Source organism: Nicotiana sylvestris, chromosome 4 (genome assembly GCF_000393655.2).
Source record: "Nicotiana sylvestris chromosome 4, ASM39365v2, whole genome shotgun sequence".
In the NCBI taxonomy this organism is placed as follows: domain Eukaryota; kingdom Viridiplantae; phylum Streptophyta; class Magnoliopsida; order Solanales; family Solanaceae; genus Nicotiana; species Nicotiana sylvestris.
Window position 1 is genome coordinate 64,448,019 of NC_091060.1, and position 20,779 is coordinate 64,468,797.

The 20,779-nt window shown below is 41.3% G+C and overlaps 1 protein-coding gene across 1 annotated transcript; it reads right to left on the reverse strand.

Moving 5' to 3' along the window:
* Window positions 1-273: 273 nt before the first annotated feature.
* LOC138889619 (uncharacterized) lies at window positions 274-954 on the reverse strand. The gene is made up of 2 exons (XM_070172950.1): window positions 841-954; window positions 274-714 (listed from the first exon to the last, which is right to left on the reverse strand). Exons 1-2 carry the CDS (start codon window positions 952-954, stop codon window positions 274-276), a joined length of 555 nt encoding a protein of 184 aa, XP_070029051.1.
* Window positions 955-20,779: the final 19,825 nt, after the last annotated feature.

Sequence of the window (20,779 nt, forward strand, 5' to 3'; positions counted from 1 at the left end):
AACCGATCCGGACATACGGCCAAGTCCGAAATCATCATACAAACCTGTTGGAACCTTCAAATCCAGATTCTGAGGTCGTTTACTCAGAACATTGACCAAAATTAAACTTGACCTTTTAAACCAGCCTTAAGGAACCAAGTGTTCCGATTTCAACTCAAACTCATCCAAATCCCGAACAAACCATCCCCGCAAGTTATAAATCAGTAAAAGCAAGTACAAAAAGTCTTATTTAAAGGAACGGGGTTCTAGAAAGCAAAATAACTAGTCGGGTCATTACATTCTCCACCTTTTAAACAAACATTCATCCTTGAACGGGTTTAGATCCACACCTGAAGTGCTAAATAAGCATGGATATCTCCTCCCTATGTCCTCGTCAGACTCCCAGGTCGCCTCCTCGACTGGTTGGCCCCTCCACTGGACCTTTACCGTAGAAATTCTCTTGAATCTCAACTGGTGATCCTGTCTATCCACAATGGTCACTGGCTCCTCCTCGTAACCCAAGCTCTCATCTAGCTGAATAGTACCGAAGTCTAATATATGATACAAGTCGGCATGATACCTCCGAAGCATAGATACGTGAAAATCTGGGTGAACTCCCGATAAGCTATGGGGTAAAGCAAGCTCATAGGTAACCTCCTTAACTCGCCTCAACACCTCAAAAGGGACTATAAACCTGGGGCTCAACTTTCCCTTCTTCCCGAATCTCATAATACCCTTCATCGGCAAGACTTTCAAGAGAAACTTCTCGCCGACCATGAATGATACATCCCGCGTCTTCTGATCTGCATAACTCTTCTATCTGGACTGAGCTGTGCGAAGTCTCTCCTGAATCAACTTTACCTTATCCAAGGCATTTCTCACCAAATCCGTACCATACAGCTTAGCCTCACCAGGCTCAAACCACCTGATAGGAGATCGACAACGTCGAGCATATAAAGCCTCAAATGGAGCCATCTCGATGCTGGACTAATACATGTTGTTGTAAGCAAACTCGGCCGAAGGCAAGAGCTGATCCCACTTCCCTCTAAAGTCAATCACACATGCTCTAAGCATGTCCTCCAGGATCTGAACTGTCTACTCTAACTGTCCGTCGGTCTACGGGTGAAATGCCGTGCTGAGCTCTACACGGGTCCCCAACTCACTTTGTAAGACTCTCCAAAAATGAGAAGTGAACTGAGGACCCCTATCTGATATGATGGAAAAAGTCACACCATGCAACCGACCTATCTCCCGAATGTAGATCTAGGCCAACCTCTCTGAATTATAAGGAGTCACTACCAGAATAAAGTGTGGTGACTTGGTCAACTTGTCGACAATGACCCAAACTACATCAAACTTCCGCAATGTCCGTGGCAACCCAACAACGAAGTCTATAGTAATGCGCTCCCACTTCTACTCCGGTATAGGCGTTTACTGAAGTAGGCCACCTCGCCTATGGTGCTCATACTTAACCTGCTGGCAATACAAACACCTATACACGTACTCCACTATGTCTTTCTTCATTCGTCGCCACCAATAATGTTGCCTCAGGTCACGGTACATCTTCGTAGCACCTGGATGAATGGAATACTGCAAACTGTGTGCCTCCTCCAAAATCCTCTCCCTTAAGACATCGACATTAGGAACACATAGGCGGCCTTAGAGGCGCAGAATACCATCCTTGACAATAGAAACCTCCTTGGCACTACCTTGTAGCATTGTCTCTCTAAGAACTGCCAAATGCAGATCATTGAACTACCGAGCCTTGATCTGCCCCAAAAGTGAATACTGAGCAACAACACAAGCAAGGACTCAACTAGGCTCTGAAATGTCCAACCTCATAAGTCTTTTAGCCAAGGACTAAACATCCAAAGCTAGTGGCCTCTCCTCCGCTAAAATGAATGCCAAGCTACCCATACTCTCTGCTTTCCTAATCAAGGCATCCGCAACCACATTTGCCTTGCCCGGATGATAAAGAATGGTGATGTCATAATCCTTTAGTAACTCAAGCCATCTATGCTGCCTCAAATTGAGATCCCTTTATTTGAACAAATGTTGCAAGCTGGGATGATCAGTGTAAACCTCACATGACACCCCATACAGATAATGCCTCCATATCTTAAGAGCATGAACAATCGCTGCTAACTCCAAGTCGTGCATAAGGTAATGCTTCTCATAAATCTTCAGCTGACATGAAGCATATGCAATAACTCGCCCATCCTACATCAACACACATACCAAGCCGACGCGTGAAGCATCGCAATATACCATATACATCCCCGAATCGGAAGGCAACATAAGAACCGGTGCTGTAGTCAAAGCTGTCTTGAGCTTCTAAAATCTCGTATCACAATCATCAGACCAACGGAAAGTAGCACCCTTCTGGGTCAATCTAGTCAGAGGTGATGCAATGGATGAAAAGCCCTGCACAAATCGGTAGTAATAACCTGCTAATCTAAGAAAACTCATGATCTCAGTCACTGAAGTAGGACGTGGCCAACTCTGAACCACCTCAATCTTCTTAGGATCCACCTTAATACCCTCTCCTAACACAATATGCCCCAAGAATGCTACTGACTCTAGCCAAAACTCACACTTGGAGACTTAGCATATAGCTTCTGCTCTTGCAAGGTCTGAAGCACTACTCTTACATGCTGCTCGTCCTCCCCTAGGCTACGTGACTATATCAAGATGCTGTCAATGACGACGATAACAAAGGAATCAATGCAAGGCCTGAACACCCTGTTCATCAAGTCCATAAACGCCATTGGGGCATTAGTCAAGCCAAAGGACATCACCAGAAACTCACAATCGCAATATCTAGTACGGAAAGCAGTCTTCAGAACATCTGAGTCCCGAATCATCAACTGATGACAACCTGATCTCAAGTCTATCTTAGAGAACACCCTAGCACCCTGCAACTAGTCGAACAAATCATCAATGCACGACAACGGGTACTTGTTCTTGATGGTAGCCTTGTTCAACTGGCAGTAATCAATGCACATCCGCATGGTCCCATCCTTCTTCTTAACAAACAATACTGGTGCACCCCAAGGTGACACACTCGATTTAACAAAACCCTTTGCTAACAACTCCTCAACCTACTCCTTTAACTCTTTTGGAGCCATACGGTACGGTGGAATAGATATAGGCTGGGTGCCTGGAGCCAAGTAAATGCAAAAATCAATATCATGATCCGGTGGCATGCCAGGAAGGTCAGAAGGAAACACATTGGCGAACTTCCAGACTACTGGAATTGAATCAATCATCGTAGATGTTGTGGTGGTGTCCTGAACATAAGCTAGATAAGCCAAACAACCCTTTTCGACCATGTGTCGAGCCTTCAAAAAAGAGATAACTCGACTAGATGTACTAACCGAGGAACCCTTCCACTCCAACCTCGGTAACTCTGGCATTGCTAAAGTAACAGTCTTTGGCATGGCAATCTAGGACAACATGGTATGAGGATAACCAATCCATGCCAGGGATGACCTTAAAGTCAGACATTTCAAGCAAGAGGAAGTCTGCTCTAGTCTCAAAACCATAGAATGTGACCACACAAGATCGATAGATCTGATCCACAACCACAGATTCGCCCACAAGAGTGGACACATGAACAAGAGCCTAAGGACTTATGAGGAATATACAGAAAATGAGCAAATAGAGATGATACATATTAATAGGTAGACACTCAATCAAATAACACTGGAGCATCCCTACCCCAGGCGGAAATAATATATGTGATAATGGTATCTGAGGCTAATGCATCTGGTCTGGCCGAAAAGCATAGAATCTGGCTGGAGCGCCAGCTGGCTTGCCTTTACCCGATTGAGCAGTAGCTGCTTAACCTCTCCTTGCCTAGCCTCCACCTCTAGGACGACCCTTTCCAATTTGTCCTTCGTCTCTGGGCAGCTGGGCAAGCGGTGCTTTAATCATGGGCTATTGACCTTGCTGCACTGCCTTGCCCTGAAGCCTGGGGCAGTATCTCCTCATGTGACCAAGATCTCCACACTCAAAACAAAATCGTGGTGCGGTGACCTACTGCTCAAGATGCTCCTTCAACTCTTTCGGAGCCATACGGTACGGTGGGATAGATATAGGCTGGGTGCCTGGAGCCAACTTAATGCAAAAATCAATATCACGATCTGGTGGCATGGCAGGAAGGTCAGAAGGAAACACATCGGCAAACTTTCGGACTACTATAATTGAATCAATCGTCAGAGACTCTGTGGTGGTGTCCCAAACATAAGCTAGATAAGCCAAATAACCCTTCTTGACCATGTGCCGAGCCTTTAGAAAAGACATGACCCGACTAGATGTACTAACTGAGGAACCCTTCCCCTCTAACCTCGGAAACTCCGGCATTGCTAAAATAACAGTCTTGGCATGGCAATCTAGGATGTCATGGCATGGGGATAACCAATCCATGCCAATGATGACCTAAAAATCGGTCATATCAAGAACAAGAGGTCTGCTCTAGTCTCGAAACCATAGAATGTGACCACACAGGACCAGTAGATCTGATCTACAACCACAAAATCACACACAGGAGTGGACACATGAACAAGAGTACCCAACGACTAATGAGGAATATCTAGAAAATGAGCAAACAGAGATGATACATATTAATACATAGAGACTGGATAAAATAGCATTGAAGCATCCCTACCGCAGACGTAAATAATACATGTGATAACGGCATCTGAGGCTAATGCATATGGTCTGGCCGGAAAAGCATAGAATCTGGTTGGAGCGCCCGCTGGCTAGCCTCCACCTGACTGAGCAGTAGCTAGTTGACCTCTCCCTGCCTGGCCTCAACCTCTAGGATGACCCCTACCAGTCTATCCTCCGCCTCTGAAAGGCTGGGCAATCGGTGCTGTAATCATGGGCTGCTAAACCTACTGTACTGCCTTACCCGAAGCCTGGGGTAGTATCTCCTCATGTGACCAAGATATACGCACTCAAAACAACCCCACGGTGTAGTGACCTGCTGCTCAAGCTGCTCTTTTAACTCTTTCGGAGCCATACGGTACGGTAGGATAGATATAGGCTGGGTGCCTAGAGCCAACTCGATGAAGAAGTCAATATCACGATGTGTTGGCATGCTAGGAAGGTCAGAAGGAAACACATCGGCAAACTTCCGGACTACTGGAATTGAAACAATCATCGGAGACTCTGCGGTGGTGTCCCGAACATAAGCTAGAGAAGACAAACAACCCTTCTCGACCATGTGCCGATCCTTCAGAAAATAGATGACCCGACTAGATGTACTAACTGGGGAACCCTTCCCCTTCAATCTCAGCAACTCTAGCATTACTAAAGTAATAGTTTTGGCATGACAATTTAGGATGGCGTGGTATGGAGATAACCAATCCATGCCAAAGATGACCTCAAAGTCTTCATATCAAGAAATATGAGGTCTACTCTAGTCTCTAAACCATATAATGTGACCACATGGGACCGATAGATCCGATCCACAACCATAGAATTGCCCACAGAAGTGGACACATAAACATGAATACCCAATGACTCACGAGGAATATCTAGAAAATAAGAAAATAGAGATGATACATATTAATAGGTATAGACTGGATCAAATAGCACTGAAGCATCCCTACCGCAGACAGAAATAATACCTGTGATAACGGAATCTAAGGCCAATGCATATGGTCTGGTCGGAAAAGCATAGAATCTGACTGGAGAACCGGCTGGCTGGCCTCCACCTGACGGAGTAGTAGCTGGTTGATCTCTCCCTACTGGCCTTCACCTCTAGAACGACCCCTACCAGTCTATCCTCCGCCTCTGAGCGGTTGGGCAACCAGTGCTGTAATTATGGGCTGCTAAACCTGCTGTACTGCCTTACCCCGAAGCCTGGGGCAGTATCTCCTCATGTGACCGAGATCTACGTACTCAAAACAAACCTGCGGTACGGTGACCTGCTACCATGATGTCTGACCCTGATGGCCTGTAGACCCACTAGAAGAAGCCTGAATAGCCGGTGGATGGTATGAACTCTCCAATATAACATAGAAATAGGAACAAGAAAAACCCAGGGGACCTAAATACGCACTAGAAGAACCCTGAATAGCTGGTGGGTGGTAAGAACTCTCTGATATAATGCTAAAATAGGGGCACGTTGGAGCACCTCGAGGAGGTGGTGGTGCTGAATATGGGGGCCTACTAGGCTGATCTTTCCCAAACTAATCTCTGCCCCTAGCCGGGGCACCTCTGAACTCTCCAGAGAATCTAGCCCTCTTGTCTTGCTGCATCTGTTCCCTACCTCTCAGATGGTAGCCCTCAATCCTCCGAGTAATCTCCATCGCTAGCTGATAAGGAGTCCCTATCTCTACCTCTCGTGCCATGTGGGCCCTAATACCAAAATGAAACCCTACAAAAAACCTTCGCACCCTCTCTGCGCCAGTAGGAAGCATCATCAGTCCATTACATGACAACTCAAAAAACCTCACCTCATAGTCGGTCACTGACATTTGAACCTGCTCAAACTGATATCACAGTTTTTCCCTCTCAAATGGTGGAATATACCTATCCAAGAATAGCTTTGTTAACTGATTCTATGTAATGGGAGGAGAACCCGCTGGCCTGCCAAGAACATAGGACTGCCACCATCTACGGGCCCTGCCCTCCAACTAGAATGTAGTGAAGTCAACCCCATGAGACTCCAATATCTTCATGTTGTACAGTCTATCCCTGGACCTATCAATGAAATCCTAAGCATCCTCATGACACTCACCTCCAAAGATGGGAAGGTGTAGCCTAGTCCATCAGTCCAATAACTTTTGCGGATCACCGTCCGTCGCCGGTCTGGGACCGAGTACCACTACAGTAACTAGCTGATCCCCATTTGTGGGTAGTACAACTACAGTCTGATACACTGCAGCTGCATGACTAGGAGCCTGAGCAGTAGGGGTTTGTGATCCCCCTCCCACCTGAGATGTAGTTGGGTCTGCTGGAAATAAACCAGTGTGAGTCATGGTATCCATGAACCGCAACATATGGCCCATGACCTCCTGGAGACCCGGTGCTATCATAAAGTCTTCTGGGGTAGGCTCAGCTACCAGCACCTCGCCCTGCTCCTCAATGATAAGATCCCCTACAGGATCCGCCGGTGGTGCAACTGGGACAGCTCTGGGGCACCCTTGTCCCCTACCTTGGGCCAGTGCCCTCCCTCGGCCTCAACCTCAGCCTCTAGCAACAGGGGGAGCTGCTCCTCCCAGGTCTAGAATGTCTGTCGTGCATGTCCTCACCATCTGTGAGAGAATAGAAGAAGGAAATTTAGAATACCATCAACTTCACAATAAAAAGATGAATAAAGAATAGTTTTCTAACACCCTATAGCCTCTTGAAAATAAATACAGACATCTCCATACCGATCTGCAAGACTCTATTAGGTTTGCCCATGACTTGTGAGACCTACGTGAACCTAGAGCTCTGATACCATATTGTCAAAACCCAAATTCCATTTCATGTCGTGATGGCGCCCAACACCGTGGTTAGGCAAGCAACCTTAACAACTAGTGAGGTCTCAATTATTTTATTTAGATATTTCGAACATTCGCTTAACTTATATTTAAACCAGTCGATAATCAACAATTTCATAATAATAAAAATGCAACCCCAAAATGATAGTCTACAGTGTGTGCAAAGAACTAGTGTCATACATACTAGGGCAACTAATAGAATATATAAAATACCATTATCCGGCTACCTAAAATAGAGTAGACAGTACATAACAACAATAAAAGAAGAGAACTCCGGTATGCTGCTCAACTACTCAGGAGGGGCAGCTCACCGTGAGATCTCGATCAAGAATCTGTAACGCACGACGGAGGGGTAACTAGATGCACCTGCCTCAGATCTTGTACAATTAAGTACAAAAGCGTAGTATGAGTACATAAACAATATGTACCCCGCAAGTATCCAGTCTAACCTCGAACAAGTAGTGATGAGGGGTCGATTTGTCACTTACTAAGGTCAATATCAATAATATATAAGGCTTACACTAAGCATGGATGGCATGTATATAATGACATTCTTAGAACAAGGAGCATATATATGTATATATATATTTTATATATGTATATATATATATATATATATATATATATATATATATATATATATATATATATATATATATTTCGGATTCAGTCATCTCATATAATGACACACATTTCAAGGCATTTAAACAGAGTAAATCATGAGTGAATTCCACTTAAATAACATGCACACATTATGCCGAGGTCGTACGGCCCGTCACAACCAAAATATAAATGTGCACTGTGAGAGGGTTGAATGTCTCGAACCATAGATGCATCTATATCTATTGATGGAATCGACCTGATCCACAAATAGCAATTATTTTCAAGAAGGCACATAAAGGCGCATTTATAGTCATATAAATTCATATAAGTTCTCAAGTAAGTGCGTACATTTGTTTATATTTATTTTTAATCCCTAACATGTCCTAAGTGATCTCAGTAGCAAGCAAGAACATAAACATTTGCAAGTATGGCATGATACGGGTCCTAAACTACCCAGACAATTAGCATGATAGTAGCTACGCACGGACTCTCGTCACCACGTACGTACGTAGCCCTCACAAGCAAACACATACATTTACTTTATTCACCTAGGTGTTTATTTCCCTCTTACGAGGTTAGAAAGGAGACTCACCTTGCTCCGAAGCTTACTTCCAATATCAAGAACGCATTCAAACCCTCAATTCGGGGCCGAACGATGCAAAACTAATCAAACGGGGTAAGAACTAGTCAATACAAGTTCCAGAGTTCATATTCTAACTATTAAAGAAATTTCTCAACCCTACAAGTTTCCTAAAATCCATCCCTGGGACCACATGCTCGGATTGCAAAAATTCTCAAGGGAAGCTGTTATGCATAACCTAAGCATAAAGAATATATGATTTTTACTTCATTCCATAACAAATTTTGTGGTAAAATATTGTTTTTATCAAAACCCTAGGTTTTACTTTAAACCCACAATTTTCACTAATTTAGAAGGTATAATCTACCCCTACACTATGTATTAAACTCACATTATGTAGAAATAACTTACCTCATAATGCTAGGCTGACATCCTTTCTGTGGAAGCTCCCAAATTGCCCAACAATTGAATGAAATGTGTCAAAAATGACACATTTTCTGTATTAAATGAACGCTCTGCCTTTTACGATTTCCGCATCTGCGGTCTTGCTTCTGAGAGGAAGTGTTCGCATCTGCGGACTTTACCTGGGCTGGCTGGGGGTTGCATCTGCGGTCTGTGGCTGCTTTTGTGGTTCCGCTTCTCCGAAAAAGGAGCCGCATCTGTGGTTCCTGGGCTCCTCCCCTGGGGCTACACCTGCAAAGGGTTAACCGCTCCTACGGTCTCGCACCTGCGGCTGGCCAAACGCAGGTGCGGTTATGACAACAATTTATAGCTTCAGCTCTTTCTAATTTTTCTAACTCAACTCGAGCCTTGTCCGATTGACGCTCGGGGCCCCGCTCGAACATACAGATAAGTTTGAAATCATAAAACGGACTCGCTCAAACCCTCGGAATGCCCGAAATAACGCTAATCTAAGAATCACCTCTAAAACGAATTGAATCAACTTATGAACTTCAAGTTCTTCAATTCACATCGAATGCGACGAAACACACTTATACTACTCGGATTGACACCAAATTTTACGTGCAAGTATTAAATGACAATACAGAACTATTCCTAGTCTCAGAATTCTGTTCGTACCTTGATAACACAAAACCCATTCCAAACCAAATATTTAAGAACTTCAAAATCCTTAAGTAATCAACTGTCCCTATTGGTAATCAACTGTCACTATTGGGTCATCCAAAACCCGTTCTGGACATACGCCCAAGTACGAAATCATTATACAAACATGTTAGAACCTTCAAATACATATTCTAAAGTCCTTTACTCAAAACGTTGACCGTAGTCAAATTTGGCCATTTAAGCTAGCCTTAATGAACCAAGTGTTCCGATTTCAACTAAAACTCTTCCAAATCTCGAACCAACCATCCCCGCAAGTCATAAATCAGTAAATGCAAGTACGAGAAGTCTCATTTAGGGGAACAGGGTTCTAAAAAGTAAAATGACTAGTCGGGCCGTTACAGTAGGAATTGCACTTACACGTAGTGAGAGATTGTGCATTCAGTGAGAGAAATTCAAGAAACTCATTTCTTGAAGTGTTTAATGTTGTTAATCTTAAAGAATGTATGAACAATGCTGGAAAAGTTGATCCTTAGAGGATTCAAGTTATGTGAATTGATTTCAGTCATAATTCAAGTTTTTAGCGTAATCGAGTTATAATTTTTGCTTTATTGGGAAGTACTATTTGTAAGTTTAATTCGTTCAACATTTTTTTTCAAGTGGTCTGAAACCACCTCGAAATTCACTCGAACTCCTCGGGACCCCGTCCAATCATACCAACAATTACGTATACCTAATTCAAACTTATGCAAAGGCTCGAAATACCATAAATAACTTCAAAACCAAGAATCGAAGATCAAATCATTCTCTTAAACTTCAAATATTTCAACTTCGCTGAATGCGTTCGTATCACACTTACACATTTCGGATCACAACCAAACATTGTAAAGTTCCGATCATCCAAATGAACTTATTCAAGGTGTCAAAACCCTAATAGTAGTCCGATAACACTGAGGTCAACTACCGATCAAACATACGAACTCTTCAATTTATCAAATTGTCAATTTTCAATAAATAAAGCCAAAACCTTCAAGAGACATCCAAATTCAAATCCAAACATACTTCTAAGTCCTAAACACCATACACACCTATTGAAAACTTCAAATCTTGATTCTAATGTCGTTTACTCAAAAGTCAAACATTCGTTAATTCTATCAGCTTAAAGCTTACAAATTGAGAATCAGTCTACCAAATCAATCTAGAACCTATTGAACATCAAAATCAACCATACATACAAGTCTTAATGGATCATATGGATCTACTCTAAGTCTAAAACCACCGAACATAATGCTAAAGCTCAAAATGATCAGTTAGGTAGTTACATTCTCCCCTACTTAAACATATGTTCGTCCTTGAACGTGCCAGGAATCATTTCAAGATGCCAAATCAATGTATAAACTAATCATACACATGCCCATGGGTAATCTCACGTCACCTTAATTCTTATAAGCCCATTAACATAATCCCGACTGAATATTCTTCCTTCAACCTTAGCTCACAATACTTAGAACCAAATTCCTACTTTTGAAACTCCCTCTAAGATCTGATTCTTGTATATATGAACTATATCAATACCCTCAAGCTGAAATAAACCATAAGTATATTTTCAATATGTAAAAACATGATGTACCCCATAGCTCATATATTCATAGCAATATCTTCCAACCATAATAGTTGCTCATTACCAAATCCAATACCGGTAATATACCTCATATCAAATAAAAACTTGTTCCAAATCTTTGTAACGCTGCTAATAATGAAAGAAAAATGAAGAAAGACATAACCACCTATCAGATCCACAAATAGTGGGGTTCTATATCCCAGCAAGTACTATTGCCAAATTCTGAGCTGACTAATGACATTCTTCTTCCAAACATAACTTATCCAAAATCGATTTCACTAATTCTTGGTCCAGTAACCATGTCTCACCTAGTATAAGAGGCTTGTCTGACAAGCCACACCAAATACCACAGAATGTAACGACCTGACTGGTTGTTTCGAGAGTTATAGCCCTGTTCCCCCATTTCCTGCTTCTTTTGTATTCTTTAGTTGTTTTTTGACTTATCAGTTTAGTTGGTTTAGGTCCGGAGTGGTTTTAGAGTGAATTAAGACACTTATAACATATTTGGCCAAGCGTTTTTTGGCCAAAAGCACTTTTGGCCAAAATTTGAGGTGTTTGGCCAAGCTTTTGGAAGGAAAAAAGTACTTTTGAGGAGAAGCAGAAGCAGTTTTTGAAAAGCAGAAAAAGTAGCTTCTCTCCAAAAGCACTTTTCTGAGAAGCACTTTTGAGAAAAATACACTTAGAAGCAGTTTAAAAAGCTTGGCCAAACACTAATTGCTGCTCAAAAGTGCTTTTCAAATTAATTAGCCAAACACAAACTGTTTCTCACCCAAAACACTTTTTTAAAGAGTACTTTTGAGAAAAGCACTTCTCAAAATAAGTTGATTTTAGAAGTTTGGACAAACATGCTATTAGTCTCTTATGAGAAGGTTTAAGTTGGAAGAGTTGACCGGATGTTGACTTATATATAAACGATATCGGATTTGAATTTTGATGGTTCTGTTAGCCCCGTTAGGTAATTTTGGACTTAGGAGCGCATCTAGAATGTGATTTGGAGATCCGTAGTAGAATTAGGCTTGAATTGGTGAAAGTTGGAATTTTGGCAATTTTGGTCGGCAGTGGAAATTTTGATATCTGAGTCGGATTGGATTTCTGAAAGTTGGAGTAGGTTTGTGATGTCATTTTTGACCTTTTTGCAAATTTTTAGGTTATTCGGACGTGGTTTAGTGTGTTTCGGTATCGATTGTGGAATTCGGAAGTTTAGAAGTTCTTAGGCTTTAATCCAAGTGTAATTTGGTGTTCTGATGTTATTTTGAGTGATTCACAGGTTTGACTAAGTTCATATGTTGATATATGACTTGTTGGTATGTTTGGTTAAGGTCCCAAGGGCTCCGGGTAATTCTGGATGGTTAACAGGGAGTTTGGAACTTGGAAATTGCAGCTGAAGCTGTTGTTTCTGGTGTTTTCGCACTTGCAGAGTAGGGACCGTAGGTGAGAGGTCACAAGTACACTTGGGGGGCTGCAAATGTGGACATATAAGAGTTTGGTCTTTCCGCAGAAGCGAAAGGTGAGGTCGCAGGCATGCACCACACGATATGTTGGTCGCAAATGCGGAACCTGGTGCATTAAGTGAGTTCTGCACATGCGATGGAAATTCTGCAGGTGCGGTATCGCATAAGCAGAAATAAGACCGTAGGTGCGGTTTTGCTGGGCAAAAAACCCCAGCTCGAGGTTTGTTCTCCATTTTCAATTTTGGGTTTGAGGAACTCGAGAGAGAGGTGATTTTTCGAAGGATTTCAAGGAGCAACGTTGGGGTAATCGATTCTAACCTATAATGGTATAAATTTCATGAATCCATTGCTTTATACATCATCTAATTGGGAATTTGAGCTAGAAATTTGGATATTTAGGGCTTGGATTTTTTTTTTATATAAAGTCCACTAGGCATTGTGCCTAGGGTTGATTTTTGTATATATAACATAAAGTACAATAATGGAGGAGGACATACACCTGACCTCTAGAAATATGATGAAGAAACATTTGGTCATCCAACTTTGACAACCAAATGGACCTTGAAAGCTATGATGAGTTAGATCTATAATGGTGTTCCAATTGTCTATCCAAAGGTGATAAGCAATTGGATGTACAAAATGAAGATTGGGTAATCCTAGGTCAACTATACAAAAAGATGCTAGTTTTCCCAACTTTACAAGACAATTGAGATGGGAGTTAATTTTTAATATACAACTAATTCTACATTTAATACTAGTGTAGAAGATCCATATGAAGTATGACAAAAAAACTTGGGGTTGAGTAGGGAACTATCTTTAGCCTTTCTTTGAGATTGAGGTCAAGGAAAGCTAGGCTGAAGATAATTAACAAAAAGGCCCATAGGACTGGGCTGAGATGTTGCTGCTTCTTGTTGTTTTTGACATGAGAGAGTGAGCAGTGTCCTACTGCATATGTATAAAATTTCTTGAATCCTGTTGGTGATGCCTTCTGATTCCTGGTGCAATTGTTGCTAGTTGAGTGTATTTGTTGCTGCTACGTGTATACTAGAAATGACTGCAGTTGAAGGATCATTTTTGTTAGTGATTTCTGATGAAAGCTGATGTGTGCAGCTAGATGGAATAGTGGTGGGAGCTGTTGATTTCTGTGCTTTGAAGGCACCTTGGGATATGTCCAACACCTGGGTAGCTTGCATGTGTATGGGAGGCTGGGTTGCTGAATTAGCTGGCTACTACAACTCTGATTACTGCTTTATTCCTGGCTTTTAGATGGAGTTGAATGGTCATTTGTGTGTTGTTGTCATACCAGTATTTGTAGGAAGGCTCCAGGACAAACACAAGCATAGACTCAGGGAGAAACTCACTACTACCTAGCAACTGACCATTCCAAGGTTGTTGATTTGTTCTCGGCATGAAATTGCAACTTGGACTTGCGTGAAAGCCTGCATTTTTTGTGACTATTGCATCTATTCTTTCCTTGGCACCTAATTTTAGGTTCTTGTGTGGACTGTTATATGTTATAATTGGGAAGGTACAACTACTTGTACTTGATGTCCTGCAGTGCTGAATATCCAAGTTAGTTTCATGTGTTAGTAAAGAGTTGGTACTCTGATGCATTTGTGAGTGATGGATCTGTTGGCATTATTTGTGACATTCCTAAGAAGACCGATACAACTGTAGGGGATTAAGCATCAGTGATGCTAATACCACTCCCTACAGTTGTATTAGTGTTCTGTGACAACCCTCAGTACCTATAAAATGAAATAAACAGGTTAGTGAAAATTGTTTTTCTCCCAGGTTTTTGTGTGTACTGGGAACAATGAGGAGTTCTGGATTATAAAAAGGGAGAATGGATGAAGGTGTTGTATGTGTCCTGATTTTTGGACTTGAAAGAGGTACAAAAGATAAGAACAGGTATGTGAATTGTTGGTTGGAGATGGATGATTTTACTGTTTTGGTTCTGGAGCATGTCCAGATGTGAGAGGATGGTAACTGTATGGTAGAAGGGGTGTTTTATAGGTTCTGCAGCATGGACATATGTGTAGAGTTGGGTGGGAGGAGAGTGATGTGTAGGTTGAGAATTCTCCCCACCTCATTTGCCAAACAGCACCGCAAAATTTCAGAATTCTCTCCATACAAGCGATTTTATTGCTACAACGATAGTGTCGATGAGAATGGACAGTTCTCCGTCATCCTCCGGTGAAAATCCAATGGATCAGTCGCCAAAGAAGCGTCTTAACAAGGTGCACAACCTCTACAAACCAGATTATGCAAACATTTCCCCAGCTGCTACGAATCAACGAAAAGGTGAGGCTATCACTGTAGCACGCAGCTGCCTGGGAGCTTCAACAAATTCCCAAGTCAATTCTAGGACGAAAAATGGAATTCCACTACATGGAGATTGTTCTCCATCACAAAACGCATATCCCCGCCAAAAATCAGCCAATTCCACCATGGGAATCAATACCAACGATCAACTGAAAAATTCTGGCAACACAGAGCTCGCCAAAAATTGTGTTCCAGTCGGCCAATCTGAGAATGCTTGGTACAAAAATGCTTGTATTGATGAGGACAATAGTTTAGCACCATCAATTTTATATATGTACCAATCAATTGCTTCAATCTTGCAATCATTGATCCTAGGCAGTCTAACTCCTCCAGATGCTCGACAAAATGACAACTTCCATTCTGGGCCAATTCCACCCCAACCATTGATTGGAAACCCTTCTACATCTTCTAATGAACATGTATGCAAAGTTTCAACTCAATCCAACATGTCAATTGATCACCTCGATCAATTGAAGTGCCTAGTTGTGCACCATTTGGGCAGACAGAATGTTCTGGTAAACCAACTATCTCAAAGCCAATGCCAAACTACTCTAGCTATTCAGGAGATTGCTTCCTAATTTTCAAATCCAATTTTATGTGAGCCAATTTCCTCGAAAATCCAAATTGGTGATTCTGCAGTCACTGAATTGCCAGGTGCTTGACCAAATGTTAATGCCACTTATGTTGCTCAAATGGAAGTTCAAAGTGGTGTACAAGCCTCACAAGGTCACTAGAAAGTCACTCGTCAAAAGAATTCCCATGCTTCAACTCAAAAAATCAATGGTTAACCATTCTCTCCCTTGACAAAAATACAGAAGACTGTCACTGGTGAGTCAATAGCTCAAGGTGTCCAAATGTCTATGCAAAAACAATTCCTCATCACTGAAAATATTAATGGAATGATTGTTAAAGAAGATGCTCCAACAACAATTCCAAATGTCAATTGTTCCACCTTAGGTGTTATCCCTTCACCTGCGCATCCAACAACTAACACAGAGCTCCTAGCCACTCAGTTGCCTCAGAACCAACCCAATCCAAATCCCAAATCTAAAGCCAACGCTCCACTCAAGATCTCATCCAACTTTGATAGGCCAACCAACACCAAAAACCCCCAGAAAACTCCTGCAAAAAATATTTCACCAACTATTCAGTTTGTTAAACAGGCTTCACTAGCTATAAATCTCATTCTGCAGGCTAGCAATCCTTCCAATAAAAATAAAATAGTTAGTAGTTCACCACCCCCACCCCCTATGGTCACCCACTCTTATGTCACAAGGTTCGGAGCTAGACATGATGCTGAGATTCAACCCATGGTATTTATCCCTCCAAAGATAACTACCAAGCAAGGTCAGCCTACATTAATATTCAAAAGGGATGACTACATGGTGAGATTTGCTGACAGGTGCAAATTCACAGTAGTAGACAAGTTCTCCAATACTATGCCTAGAATGGAAGTCATTAGAAGAAGCTTCATTGCCTAGACTGAGCCTAGAGGTGCAGTCAAGATAGCTCATTTCAATGCTAGGATTGTCTACATTGACTTGGAGAATGAGTATGATCATTACACTGTATGGGCCAAACAGTATATGTACATCCAAGGTCAAATGATGAAACTGGAAGCATGGTCCCCAGCATTCAAGCCAAATGAAGATTCACCAATTGTGCCAATATGGGTGGTTACCCTAGAACTACCATGGCATTTGTATTACATGGAAATACTCACACCTCTACTATTACCTATTGGCAAAGACTTATACTTGGATTTGGCATCTTATCAGAAAACAAGGGGGAGTGTGGCCAAGGTAAAGAACCAAATTGACCTCACCAAGGAAAGACCTCATCATGTCTGGCTTAGATACGATGAGGATCAGGATGAAAATGGAGATGGAGAATGGCTGAAAGTCCAATATAATAATGTGCATACCTACTGCAATCACTTCAGACATTTGGGCCATTCTGAATACACCTGTTAAATTAGATTGAAAGAAGAGGAAAAAAAGAAGAAAAAGGAGGAAGAAGTTGCTGAAACAAGTAACTCACATCCCTCTAACCACAATAAGTCCAAAAATGAAGCAGGAACAAGCAAGAACCAAAAGAAGGAACATGGGGGAGTACCAAATCCATCCGCACAAGATCAAAGGAAAAAACATATGACAACAGAACACCAAAAGGTAGAAGAACATCAAAGTGATGTAGCAGAGATAACAAAAGAGGAGTGACAAACTCAAAAGAAGAAAAACATTAAAGGTACCACCCAAAGCAAAAGACAACAACAAGTTTACATGCCAAAACAATCACATCCTCAACAGCATCATGTTGAACCAATTGAAAGTCAACAACAGGCCATAGAATCATCACAACCATCAAGTATACCCTTTTTCAATCCTCAAGCTCAACTGGAGAGGAGTGTAGATTCTGGTGCCAGAATCAAAGCATTACCCTTTACCCTTCTTCTATTTCTGTTGATTGTGAAGTAAATGGAGGAAAGGAGAAGTGTCAGGAGATACCTATTGCTAGGCAGGAAGGGGTTCCAAATGGGGAGAGGATTCCTCATGTTTTGCATGAGTGTGCTAAGGCACCACTGAATGATTATAGGATTCACCAAACATCCCCTGCTACCACAGTCACCAACTCAGGAAAACAACACACCAAGTATTCTGAAAGTGCGATTATTAAAGAGGATTCTGAGTCCTCCAGCTTTAAAGAAGATCCTTCTAAATAAATGAAAGCCCTGCTCAAAGGAAAAGCCAAAGTTGGCGCTAATTTTTAAGTTCAAGTTCAGACTTAGAAAATAAAAAACAAACCCAGTCAGAAAAAGAGGAAAGTTATGAGGAACAAAAATGCAGGAATTAGCATAAATGAACCACCAGATGATACTTAATTTTTGAGTCCTGCAGTCCAGTAAAGATTTAGGCCTGATCATAATGGAACAACGGAATCCACTGTCTACAGGAACTCAGTAATAAATAATCTATCTCTCTCCCAACCATTATTACCCAACAAATAACCACCCTCTGATGGTAATGAATCAGATCTACCCATCAATGACCAAAACCCCACACCCAAAACACACAAAACCACCTCTATCCCTACAAGAACCCCTAGAAAAAACCATCTCCTGCTTCTTTTAGATATGGTCTTAGAAGAATGCCCTCTCAACAGATACACCCCACAGCAAGATGAGTACAGACCAATTGAATCTGAGGATGAGATAATTGGAGAACAAGATATTGATGATGAGTCTAGTGAAGAAGATCTTCAAAAAGAACAACATTGTGAACTATTGATGACTTCTGTAAATAGAAATCCAATCCAGGAAGATGTTGCTCCTCCAACATTGTCAGCCAGAAAGAGTCCCTCACTAAGGCTAACCAGGAGCAGAGATGCTAGAAACGGAAGCAGCATTGTCCTACTAAAACACAACCTAATACCCTCATTCCAATAATTAGTACAATTATTTGGAATGCTAGAGGCATCAAAACCTCTGGAGTTATTAAAAGGCTCAGAATTTTGAAACACATCCACAAAGTTTCCTTCATTGCAGTTCTAGAACCATTCCTTGACACCTATCATATCAACCTTTTCAAATCTAACTTTCAATGCACCAAGTTGCTTCTAATGTTAATGACAAGATCTGAGTTTTCTGGGACAAAGAATTCAATGCTTCCATCACTGATCATAATGAATGACAGTTAACTTTAGAAATGAGACATGTGGAAAGTGACACCCCCTTTTTCCTCACAGTAATCTATTGTCGTGCCCCCTTTTTCCTTCCACATGGAAATCCGGTTCATGACATTTTTTTGGTATGGGATAACTCTTTTCCTTTTGGGAAGGGATTTGTAATTTTAAAGAGTCACCGCCTAATGATTTTTAAGGTACATTGGGTCACCTATGAGGTTCATCTACAACTACGTTTGCTAACCAGAGATAGGGTAAGGGATTGAAATTATCCTAAGTGGAAGGTGTTAGGTATCCCTCTGGATCCACTAATGTGGTTCCCAGCCAGACAATTTTTGTGAATTTGTACAATTAGCAAAAAGACAAGCAGGGCTCAAATAATAGGCGATTTAAGTTAAGATACACAAGAGTTTGGAAAAAGTTATTGAAAGGTGAAATTTTGAAAAGAGTTACAATCTAAAGCATGCTTATGAATATAAAGGGGTGTCCTAGGTTTGTTTGTAATATGGATCATATCAGTGCAATACCCTGTACGACACTCCTCAAAAGAGGGCTACACGTGGTATTAGCGCACCGGTCATCATATCCACATATACCCTTTCCCGCCCCGTAAAGGTAATTAAGCAAAGATTGGTCTCGAATCTTATTGCATGTTGTTACCCGTCCCTTCCTATCAGTCCTGGAGGAATTTAGGGCTACTATTCCTATAAGGAGGGGGTTCTAGGCAGACCATCAGGTTTAAAGGAAAAATACTAAGGCGACATACAAAAATATATAAGACTGCAATTAGGGGGGAAACATATAAGCAAGTCGAAGTCTCAGTTATACCTCCACAAAGAATGCACATAGATAGCATGACTCATACATAGTTATGGTCTGAATTTAAAAATCCTAAAGCAGGGTGTTTAAGTTGTTGAAGTAGAACCAAATTTATTACATGACTCAGATAAGATGTCTGAATCAGGCCTGCTTACTGGTTGTAACAGTTAATAATTAAACAAAGGCAGTTACAGTTTTATTCAGGTTATTACCTAAGGCTTGCCTAGGCATAAAACAATGCAGTACTCAGTAGTCATTTAGGATTGCTCAGACAGTTTGGAGCTTATTATTACGTAAAACATGTTATTCTAGGTGTTCACTACATAGAATTATTTCCAGTTGATTGTAAAAATTGAGTAAAATTATTTTATTCCTTTTTATGCATTCATAGTTAGCCTAAGCATGCTTAAGCTGATATAAATGAAATCCTAAAGACATGGTATCTAATGTACAGAGATGCAGAATGATGTAGAATCCTAAGCAGGATTTCTATATGCACAAATATTACAACATTTAAACATGATTTTCAGAATATGCAGAAATGATATGTTTGTTAGTGTTGTTAAGCCTAAAATAAGATCTCTAAGTGTACATGGTAGCAGGAACATGATCGCAGAAACTTCGGTTATTAACATGATTAACGCATGATTTTATAAGTGATATGATAGTGAAATAGACATGCTGAAAATAGTAAGCTTAAGTCCTAGGGAACATGATCACTAATGCATGAAACGAGTCCTAAGCATGGTTTCTATTGCGCAAGTAGGAAGATAAATCTAATAACATGTTTTCTACCCCTTTTGATAGCTAAAACATGCATAATCACCCCTTCCCTTTCCACTACCCATCCCCAGAGTTGTTTACAAGTTATTACAAACAATGTGATTGACTTACATTGTAAAAATGTAAAATAAAAAATTACAACCATAGGAAGCCTGATTCTGACTTCTTCTTTGAGTTATGTAATAAACCACCTCAAATGCCAATATTGTTCTAAAGCCTTCTCATATCTGGGTGTGTCAGAGTTCCCTAAGGACCTCAAGGGATCTCGGGCAATGCTCGCACCCAGATTGCATAACCAAGAGAGTAAGTGTAGTGTGGAAAGTCCAGCTTTCATGTGTCCAAGTTCAGAGGGAGATCAAGGGTCCCAAGGCAAGGC

Coding starts and splice junctions, on each gene's coding strand:
- LOC138889619 (XM_070172950.1), bottom strand. CDS start 954: ATGGCTCCATTTGAGGCTTTATATGCTCGACGTTGTCGATCTCCTATC. Junction 715..840: donor TGAGAAATGCCTTGGATAAG/GTAAAGTTGATT, acceptor TTGCCGATGAAG/GGTATTATGAGATTCGGGAA.